The sequence below is a fragment of the Mesitornis unicolor genome, unplaced genomic scaffold (assembly GCF_000695765.1).
Source record: "Mesitornis unicolor isolate BGI_N332 unplaced genomic scaffold, ASM69576v1 scaffold22187, whole genome shotgun sequence".
Classification (NCBI taxonomy): Eukaryota; Metazoa; Chordata; class Aves; order Mesitornithiformes; family Mesitornithidae; genus Mesitornis; species Mesitornis unicolor.
Window position 1 is genome coordinate 15 of NW_010196077.1, and position 11,504 is coordinate 11,518.

The 11,504-nt window shown below is 36.4% G+C and overlaps 1 protein-coding gene across 1 annotated transcript; it reads left to right on the plus strand.

Annotated features, from left to right (window-relative positions):
* Positions 1–586: 586 nt before the first annotated feature.
* On the plus strand, positions 587–10,316 carry LOC104543689 (sodium channel protein type 2 subunit alpha-like; the record flags this gene model as incomplete). Its single annotated transcript, XM_010188352.1, has 7 exons — positions 587–709; positions 983–1,264; positions 2,871–2,924; positions 3,752–3,889; positions 8,002–8,106; positions 8,509–8,779; positions 9,130–10,316. Coding segments are annotated over 7 exons (2,160 nt in total), but the record flags the coding sequence as incomplete, so codon positions are not given.
* Between the last annotated feature and the right edge of the window lie 1,188 nt (positions 10,317–11,504).

Below are 11,504 nucleotides of genomic sequence, written 5' to 3' on the forward strand. Positions count from 1 at the left end.
ACCTGGGGTTGTTCCTAACTGTCGTGCAGTTAGGAGTCACACAAGTCAGAGTCTAATTGAGTATATACCATTTCCAAGTCTGTCATCACCTGAAGGCAGTGTGAATTATTAGTTATTCATGTATCTGCTAGTATGTGAATTATTCCAGGTGCAAGTTAGCAAAAGCAAATGCTGCTAGCTCACATGACTATAATGATCCATCTGTAGTAGAGCATTGTTTAGTATTATTATGTCATACAGAATAGGATTAGGTTTTCAGTAGATTTCAAGCTTTGGTTGAGGTTATTGGGAAGATGACCTTTTATTAAAATTATTTTTATCCAAGTTGCCCTTCATTTAGCACAGGTATGGTATGCATTCTTCTCACTAGCACTCTGGGATGAAAATTCCAGAGATTAATGTCTCTGTTCTCAAATTTACATGCAATGTTATATCATTTTTCTTTCTTTTTTATTTGTTCTTATGGTCCTTATGGATTTTTTTCTGATATCCAGATTAAAATTTTCATCCTCAAAGTATTACATTTGTATTGTCAGGCTATCAAAATAATAATAATAATAAAGTTATTTTGTTTTGTTTCCTCTAGGTCTCTTTGATTAGCTTAGTAGCTAGTGCCCTTGGTTTCTCAGAACTCGGTGCAATTAAATCCCTCCGAACATTAAGAGCTTTGAGACCTCTAAGAGCTTTGTCACGCTTTGAAGGCATGAGGGTAAGAAAAAAAGAAATAATGTGTAAAACAGATCTATAAAGGTGTGCCTAATTATAAAATCATGGAGAAACACTGAACTGCATGTCTGTTTTCAAGGCCAATAGTAGCATGTTTGATTGTATTACATGTGTTATTCCTTTTATATTGGCTACACTTCAATGTATTATTTTAATGTTTTATAATACATCTCTTACTATATTTCAAAAATAATCTTTTTACTGCACTGCATATTGTTTTCAAAAAGATTTTTTTTCCCCCGTGTTTGTACTCTAGGTGGTTGTGAATGCTCTTACAGGAGCAATCCCATCCATTATGAACGTACTTCTGGTTTGTCTTACATTCTGGCTAATTTTCAGCATCATGGGAGTAAATCTGTTTGCTGGCAAATTCTATCGCTGTGTTAACACAACAACTGGTAATAAATTAACACCAGAGGAAGTCAGTAACAAAACTGTGTGTGAAAATCGTATGATGACTGGTGCAGATGTTCGGTGGAAAAATATGAAAGTAAACTTTGATAATGTTGGAGCTGGTTATCTTTCTCTCCTTCAAGTAGTAAGTGTATAGATTTTGATAATTTAATTTTTGAGCTTTAAGTTTTGTAGAAATAACATTTTAATTCCATAATTTCTATTGTTATTTTACAATATATGAATGGATATGAGATTTAATTTTATAATAGTGTTCTATGAAGTTGATTAATATCATGGTAAAAATTTGATACATTCTATGGCTATTTTAGAAGAGGAGGTATATCTTAATATCTGCTAGATGGATATAAACCCAACCGCTAGTACCTTTTCAAGTTCTACAGAAATACAGTATCTAGTAAAAAAAAATCCAACTGGAATTAATTTTCTTTTATTTGCTAGATTTATTAAAACATGTTGACTTAGATTTTTTTACCCTGGTAGTCAAATAGATACATTCCAGGGCTCATCTGATCTTCCAACAATAGGAGAGCCAACTATGGATCAGAAAGTTTTTTAATTCACTTCTTTCCCTTTTTATTATTCTTACTAGTCCCACCCCAGTCATTTATTATTATCATCAAGTGGCATTTTTGGAGATAGTTTTTAGCTTGCTTTTAAACTCTGGATAAGCATTTGCAGAATTTACTAGTGTTAGATTTCTAAGCTCAAGACTTTTTTAGATGCAGCATCTGTAAATTGGAGTCAATAGAACAAAAACATATATTTATAATCAGATTTGCTTGACAAACTGCTTCTGAGAAAATATTTGTGCTCGTAAGCACTTGGTGATTATTCTGTCTTTAAATACTACCAGTTGGAGATTTTTAGTAGTTAGTATTGAGCTAGCAGGCTACCATCTGATTGCTCCAGGGAGTGACAGCAGCTGTTGCTAAAAAGCAGTAGACAATTGCATATATTACCAGTGTAGAGGACAGCGATGCCGTTAGTTTTTGTAACGTATCTTTCATAGAATGGTTCAGCTATGCAATGTTTCCAGTAAACCTACCATTCATACCTTGTTTTTACTTAATATTGTAGCTCACTGGAGAAGGTTTGATTGATGACCCGCTAGATGGATAGTTTGGCTGGATGGCTGTGTCCAAAGACAGTCAGCGGCTAAATGTCCAGGCGGAAACCAGTAACAAGTGGTGTCTCTCAAGAGTCTGCACTGTGACCAATTCTATTTAATATCTTTATCAATGACTAGATAATCTCCAAAGATCCCTTCCAAGCCAAACCACTCTATGATTCTGTTGGGTTTTTTTAAGATTTCTTGGGGCTGCTTTTCTTCTGAAGTTTCTTCTAAAACTATGTGCATGTTCTGTCTGAAAAAAGCTAACCCACAGTGGCTCATTTTTAGAGTCTTTGTTCAGTTTTTTGATAGTCAGAAAGTTAGAACTGAGAGCCTTCTTATAAATTGCAGTCTTGCTCAGATTGATGATTGCAACTCATCCCACATAGGGTTTATACAAATTTGCATGAAGATTTGAATTTATTCTGTGTTTAAATATTAGGGAGAGGTATTTCACAGTAAATTACTTCCTTTGAATACTTCATTTGTGATTTACCAGACTTTTAATATTTTTCTTTATTTTTGTGAGTGCAAATACATTGCAGAAGAGTGTTTTATTAAGAACATTTACAAAATTGGAGCTTTGATAGAAAATATTAACAAACTTTGTTTTTAGGCTACATTTAAAGGATGGATGGACATCATGTATGCTGCAGTTGATTCTACAGATGTGAGTGCAATATAAGATTTACTAAGTGGAAAAAAATATAAGATTGATATAATTCTTCTTGAATGGCAGTTGAAATAATGAAAAATATAAAGAATGAAAATGTAAAACCTAGATAAATTTTCTGTATAAATCTATGCACTATAAGTAGTTAGGTACATATACTCTAAATAGGTAAAGAATTATAGCAGTAGACATACATAATATATTATTAATTTAATTTAAAATATGTAGATTAAAAAATTAAAAAAATTAAAACCCCAACAAATTAAATCTGGTTTCCCAGTAATTTATGTCACTGAGATCATACAGATTAGCAAACAAGTTTTTCCTGTATCTCCAAAAAGAACCCAAATAATAAGTGACATCACCTGCAGTAGCTAATCCAGAGCTGCAGACTCTGGCAGTGTCAGAAAATAACATTGCTGAATGTTGCCTTTTTTTCTGTTAATGCTGATATTTGTTTGCATCTTCTTCTATCCAGCTCCTCATTTGCATAAAGTCCATAGAAACTGATTTGCTTTTGAGATTTGCACAGTTCTGTCAAATTTAGTAGGAATTACATGAAACTTCAGATGTCATTAGAGAAGAACTGACAAACAGAAAGGGGAGGAATTGGAGGTTTGTGTGTGCAATTACAGACACTTGTATTAAATAGATTTTCAAGTTCAAAGATAAAGCAAGTGTAGAGTATGCTCCAAAATAGCTGGGTTTTCCCCCTTGTCAAGGAGTTTCTGTCCAGCTGGATGCAACTTCTGTTTCTGCTCAGTATTCTGCAATTTGTCTTAATTGTTATTTGTGATGTATTGCTGCTTTTCTATGTTATATAGGCAGGAAAACAGCCCAAGTATGAGGACAACCTGTACATGTATATTTACTTTGTTGCCTTTATCATCTTTGGATCATTTTTCACCCTAAACTTATTCATTGGTGTCATCATAGATAACTTCAACCAACAAAAAAAGAAGATAAGTATCACATGTTTCATTTTAACAGAAATTCATTGTTTCTGAGCATTCAGCAAATGTATGAACGCTGACTGAGTTTTACGATAGTCTTACTTTTCTTTACCCATTTTGAGCAGAATCATACTGGTGTATTGGTGTGGGTTTTTTGAGGGTTTTTTTTTTAAAGTGAGCTATGTAATAGCAAGGCACTACGTATTTTCTTCATTTGTGATTCTAGATGGCTTGTCAGGTTTGATTTGTTGCATTCAAAAAAAGGATATTCCTAGACTTACTGCAGTGGAAACTTCCAGTTATTCTTTCAACTTGAGGTTGGAGTATGCAGCTTCATATGTTGCTTCTTCAGATCCTTTGAGTCTCTTATCTGCAGACCCACATAATAGAAAGAATGAGTTTGTGGTTCAAAACCTGATGACATCTTCATCCTTCAAGATGTTTACATCTCCCCTGGAATAAACTTCAGGGGTTTCCAGTACCTAAGATGAAAGTGGTTCAGGTTCTTATCCTTGGAGAGGAAGACTGAGGGTATATACTTGCTATTGGCATTTTTGGCAGTCTGCATTGTAACAAGGTGACCTTACTCAGTAATGAGGTGATTATAAATTCTATTAAGGTCATTTAGCAGACACTGTCTGCTGTAGTTATTATGTCTCAGAAGCCAGCCAGAGAAGGGTTTTTCTGGCACTGTAGTATACACCCCTTGTACATTTGAAGCTGTTGTAACTGTCACCAAGAAAGTAAAATACCGCAGGTATCACAAAGTACAACAGTTAGGCTGGGGAAAAGTCTATGTACATGCTATTCCTCAATTTTATGTAGCAAATTTGCAAACATTAGTTGCCTGTCTTTTGAATTTATCAATGCACCTGTGCTCGTAGAAATGTGCAGACCAGGCTACCCAGTACTGACGCTACCCAGCGGTATTTTTCTTGTCTTTGTTCTGCCTTCACATACCCTAGAGGGCACTTCTGCATGGGCTGGCCATGTCTGCTAGAAACATCATAAACAAAATCTGTCCATGGTACTTAACCACGCCTGTGGGTTTTTAAAATTATTTTTTATTATTATTTTTTAGCATTTTCCTGTGTATCCACTGCAATGTCAGTTGGGTTCCTGTCTCCCAGCGATTGTCTGGCTCATAGTTCAAACAGGTATCAGTAATGTCCAGAGCACTAGGTGACTCACGGGGGGTTGCAAGAGTGACTCAGCCTTGGATTGCCCTGAGGTCCTACGTCTGCAGAGACAACACATGGGGAGCTGCATAGATAGCTCAGCCTTGAGTTGTCTGATAAGCCCAAGACTAAAATAGGGCAGTGCCACATCACACAAAGAACAGAAACCTAAGTTGAGCCTTGAAATCACCCAACAGATAATATGCCCTGAGTCCCAATCAAACCACTATTAAATTGCTGGAAAGTAAAACAAAGTAAGCTGGAGGATATCTGTCTGGCCCCAAGGGACCAAACAATACAAGGGTATGAAATAACTAAAGATATGGGGAAGTATTGCCGGAGACAGGCACCGCATGTGGTCTAATCTACTCAGACATGCCCCTGCCTGCTCTGCTGTACACCAGGGGACAAAAACCCTAACATTCAGGCAAGAAATTGGGGAGTTATTTCTCAAGCCATAGAGTGACGAGAACCTTCCCCCTTGGTTGGAATCCTGACCAAGGTAACCTACGTGGGAGCCCTTACCTGAAGAGGTAAGTGAATATTTGGCAGGCTTTAAGTCTGTAGTTGCAGGTGATCGACTAACATGTGTGTGGTATTCTGAGTTGTTTGTGAGTTGTGACAGTGTGTTCCACGAATTGCTTGGGAATTGTATTAGTGAATTTTGTGAGTAGCCTGGGAGTTCTGAGTTGCTTATGGGCAGTTATAGTGAGTTTTGTGAGTGGTCTGTCGTGAGTTGCCTGTGGGCTGTAATCGTGCATTTTGTGACTGTTGTAGTTGCAATAGTGCATTTTGTGAATTTCTTGTAGGTATAATAGTGTAGTCTTGCTTTTAACACTGCAATAGCGCAGTCTCCGTTGTATCCATAAAACCTGCAATAGCGACGTACTGCATCTGCAGATGTTGTTCAAATAAATTGTTAATTTGAACTCTGCAGTAGAGTCTCTTTTCATCACAGCCCCTGCAGGCCAGCTGGTCAGCAGGGGGGCTGAATGCGGGGCTGAGGGACAGAGGCTCAAAGGTTTTGCCTTTGGCTGAACATATGGGTGAGTGCAGTGAGGTAGGGGCTGATCAAGAGCTGCCATCAGAGAAAGCTGTGCTTCTCTGGTCTGAGCTCTCTGGATGTCCCACAAAAGGAAAAGGAAGATTGGAAGAAGAGTGGTAGTAGGTTTTGGCCTTCAAAAAGGTGATAGTGAGCGTAACAGAAGATCATTGTACAAAGAAGAAGCTGCCTCTGGATCTGTTAAGAATCCAGAACAATAAATTACCAATTATAAACAAAAAATAAATTACCATTGCTTTATATATTGTGGCACCTAATGACTCTATTAATGCCTATAACTATTCATTAATAAAGTGGGAAACACTGCATGAAGAGTGCAATAGCTGAATGTTACATGCATTTAAAGTGGGGCACGGTGGCAGGAAACGTAGAGCTGGAGCTGAAGACAGAGCCCAGCAGTGGCAGTGATGGTGAGGGAGGGTGTGCAGCTGAGAAGCTGTGGAAGCACGACAGCGGCACGAAAAAATTGTAAATCACCGAGACCTCTCCATTCTGGGCAATGTTAGGATATGAATGGGAAAGACTTCATGTTGCAGTATACTGTCCCTGTGTAGTTAAATGGTGTGCATTTCTTTGGTTCCTGTGTGCAACATATTTTCATTACATTAGTTCTCATGGGGGAAAAAGTGTTCAATAAGCTGTCAAATTCCTAACCATTACGTTTCTCAAAGGCATGTAAAATGTATCTCTTCTTGAGACCACTATTCTCTCTATGGACAGCATACTGGGGCAATGATGACTTGTTCACTCCTGATAGCTATTCCATCAAGGCAGCAGAAGAAATCCCTGGTGCAATGCCAGTTCCTGTATAGCTTTTTTTTTTTTACTGCGTAAAATCTCCTGACAGTCACATCATATTTCCACCATAATCAGCAAATTAATTTCTTGTTTTTCTTTCAAAACCCTTACTTTCTAAGAGCTGAATTTTATGTAAATATTTGGATTATGAGGAGAGCATGCTAAACAACATCTCTTCTGACTTCTAAATCTTTATGTCTGTATGGAGCCACAGCTGAAAGACCCAAATGCATCTTCATCCAAATTTATCATTACTCAATAAGATTGACACTGCATTTGACAGTAGGTGTGACAGAGTCACAGAATCTTTTATGACTCTGAAGCTCATTTCCAAATACCACTGCTTTGGCATCGTGCATACCTGAATGTACTTACAAACAAATCCATGAAAGAAAGAAAGATGTTTCTTGTCAACATTAGTTGTATTTCTGACAAGTGTTTCCAATGTGTATTTCACATACCAGTCTAGATACCTTTTTATTCAGACTGCTTTCCTCTTATTCAGGCAAGAAACTCCAAAATCCGTGCTTCTCATGATCTCTGTACAGGGGGACGATCAAGCCTCATATACACTGTGGTATTGTGGCAAAAAAACCATCTGAACTGAGATACCTGTACTCAAATGATAAAACATGCATCCTGAAAAATAATATCAGTAATTTATTTTTCTTCATATAGTTTCCCTGAAGGCATAACAGCTCTCTGTGAATGTTTCTACCTTTGGAGCTTTTTTATTTGTAGTTGGTTGATTTGGTGTGGAGTTCATGATGTTAGATTTATAAGTATCCATGGAATGTATATTTTTACAAGGGTTTTTTGTACATATTTAATTGAATTAATCAGGTATGCAGGGTTTTTTTAATAAGAAAGAGAGAAGTTCTGGTGTTTTCGTCATTCCTTGTTTACTTTTCCATCAAGACTTGTCAGATATTTTATTAATCTGTGATATAATTACTATATTTTGGTTTTGGTAACAATATATAAGAATTAATACATGGTTAACAACAAACATGTTCTGCAATGCAGGGAATTAATGTATTTAAAGACTTGACTTATAATCAGTTCTGTTTTTATTATTTTACCTTGGAGGTCAAGACATTTTCATGACAGAAGAGCAAAAGAAATACTACAATGCAATGAAGAAGCTGGGATCCAAGAAACCACAAAAACCTATACCTAGACCAGCGGTAAGAATTTGTGCTATTCGTGTATCATCTGCATTTGGGAAGAAATTGTAGCAGTACATTAACTATCAAAAAATTTCTCCCTTAACTCTGAAATGGTTTAGGCCTAATTCAAGTTAGCCCTGCATTCTGAATTGAAATGTGCACATACTTCTGTTCTCGGGGAAAAATATCTCATATTTGCTATGCCTGATGAAGTAGAGAATCAGTGAATCTGAAGAAATAGAAGCCTGTTGGGTTTTGAGAGAAGACATAGAGCTGACAAATAAAGAAGTTACTGTACAGTGAAAAGCCTTGGTTGTATATTTTGGCGGAGAAAGAAGGAAAAAGATGAGAGGAAAAGGGAGAAAAAGGATGCTTATTATGTACAAGATACTATCACCTTTTCTTTTTTTCTTCCTTCAGAACAAATTGCAAGGTCTAGTGTTTGATATCGTAACAAAGCAAGCATTTGACATCACCATTATGATTCTTATCTGTCTTAACATGGTCACCATGATGATAGAAACAGATGACCAAAGTGAATTGATGCAAAATATTTTATACCGGATTAACTTAGTCTTTGTTGTCCTTTTCACTGGCGAATGTGTCTTCAAAATGTTCTCGCTCCGTTGTTATTACTTCACCATTGGCTGGAATATTTTTGATTTTGTGGTTGTTATTCTTTCAATAGTAGGTAAGAAATTCTTATATTCAAAATGAGATACAGTAAGACATGTATTAAAAGCTTTATCTCTGTCATGTTTTGCAGATTGGAGGAGATAAGTAATCTTAATTTCTCCTGATTATTTAGGAAATGAAAATCATACTTTAGAGTAGTAACTGTCTTAATAATTCTATATAAATTTTAACACACTTTTTTTTTTGTAAGAGTACTGGGGAAAAAAAACTAAAATTACCCATAGCAGGTAAAATTTATCTCCAATTATAGTTTCCACTAATTCCACAGGTAGAGTTGTTCTTTATTCATACTTCTAATCTGTGATAAAATGTTGCCCTTTTAATTTTATTTTTTATGTTTCACAGGTATGTGTCTAGCTAACATGATCGAAAAGTACTTTGTCTCCCCCACTTTGTTCAGAGTTGTGCGACTTGCCAGAATCGGTCGAATCCTGCGTCTCATTAAGGGCGCTAAGGGAATCCGCACTCTGCTCTTTGCTTTGATGATGTCTCTACCTGCTTTGTTCAACATTGGTCTGCTGCTGTTCCTGGTCATGTTTATCTATGCCATATTTGGCATGTCCAACTTTGCCTATGTTAAGAGGGAAGCTGGTATAGATGACATGTTCAACTTTGAGACGTTTGGCAACAGCATGATCTGCCTGTTTCAAATTACCACATCTGCTGGCTGGGATCTTTTGCTATCCCCAATTCTTAACAGTGGGGAGCCAGACTGTGACCCTAACAAAGCTCATCCAGGGAGCTCCGTTAAAGGTGACTGTGGCAACCCTTCCGTTGGGATTTTCTTCTTTGTCAGCTACATTATCATATCATTCCTGGTAGTGGTGAACATGTACATTGCTGTGATTCTGGAGAACTTCAGTGTTGCTACTGAAGAAAGTGCTGAACCCTTGAGCGAGGATGACTTTGAGATGTTCTATGAGGTTTGGGAAAAATATGATCCAGATGCAACACAATTCATAGAATATACTAAATTGTCTGATTTTGCAGCTTCTTTAGATCCTCCTCTTCTTATACCAAAACCAAACAAAGTCCAGCTTATTGCAATGGATTTGCCCATGGTAAGCGGTGACAGAATTCACTGCCTTGATATCTTGTTTGCTTTCACAAAGCGTGTTTTGGGGGATAGTGATGAGATGGATTCCCTCAGAATACAGATGGAGGATCGGTTTATGGCAGCCAATCCTTCAAAAGCTTCCTATGAACCAATTACAACCACATTAAAAAGAAAACAAGAGGAAGTGTCTGCTGCTATCATTCAGCGTGCTTACAGATGTTACCTTTTAAGACAGTCAGTGAAGAAACTTTTGTTTATGTATAGGAATGATGGGGTTGATCTGCTTTTTAAAAAAGATACAATTATTGGTAAGCGAAGTGAAAATTCACCTCCAGAGAATGTGGATATGTCTGGATCCAGTGCATCTCCACCTTCTTATGATAGTGTAACAAAACCAGAAAAAGAAAAATATGAGGATGACAAATCAGAAAAAGAACACAAGAGGAAAGAAAGGAAAGAAAGTAAAAAGACATAAAGATGTTGTCCATGATGAATGTCCACAAGCCTGAGAAGATGACATTTTTATTAATAGCACTCTTACTGGAGGGTTATGCCAAAATTACAAGTTTTTACATATTTACCCACTACTACAGTAGTGCCTGTACCAAGACAATGACCCTTCACTAGCAAACTTCTGTAACAGGGAAACAACCTTGCTAGAATAGTTTTTATTAACAGCTGGCACTGGTAGAGAGGAGACAAAATTTCTACTTGGACTGTAGGAACCCTTAATGGAGTGAAAAATTACCAGTCCTAATAAGTCTGTATTTTTGTGGAATAAGTGTATCCACTGTGTACATTTCACCTCCTATGTATGGTCTATGTGTGTCAATTTTTTTCATTATCTCATTTCCTTTAATTCACATACTGCTATTTGTAGTTCTGCTGTGCTGAGTTACAAACCTAAATACTCTTGCAGTGGAACACAGATGTCAGGAGTATGTAATTACGGCATCATAATGTGAACATTGTTCTCTTCAAGCAACTTCTAAAAGCAGAAAGTCAAGATTCTAGATTATTGAACCTCATGATCTAGATCAAATCAACAGCAAATTATAAAGAAGACCAGAGTATACCTAGAGAATTTATCAGAAAACAAAATGAGGGAATGTTTTTCACAGAAAGTAGGTTATAGTTTAGTCTCTTGGTTTTAATATACTTATGTTTTGTACTTTTAAGTATTTCTTAATTTATTATACAGTCCATTTCAGATACAATGATTTAAATAAATTATGCTCCACACACAGCTCCTGTTTTGAAAAATGTGAAACTGTGAAAAAATACAGTTACTTTCAGAATCCAAGATATCTCGTAATTCCTGAGAAATTTAAACAGTTCTCTTCACAGAAAATCTGCAGCTGCCTAGTTGTGCCTACAGGGAATTACTGAAATAAATAAAGTCCTAGGGCTTGTTCTTTGTTTTGTTTTTTTGGTGCTTGGCTTTTGTTTTCTTTTGTTAATGTAGACCATGTAATTTCATTAGTAGTTTCCATACTTCATTATAAATTCTGTTTGTACACATTGTATTTCACATGAATATATCCCACTTAGGATCATAATCAAAGATACGTGTATAAATTGATAGCAAAGTACCTTTTGGGACTAGTACTACATTAATGTATACCTCAGGCTTGAATTTCCATACTTTGGAAGGATGTGTCAT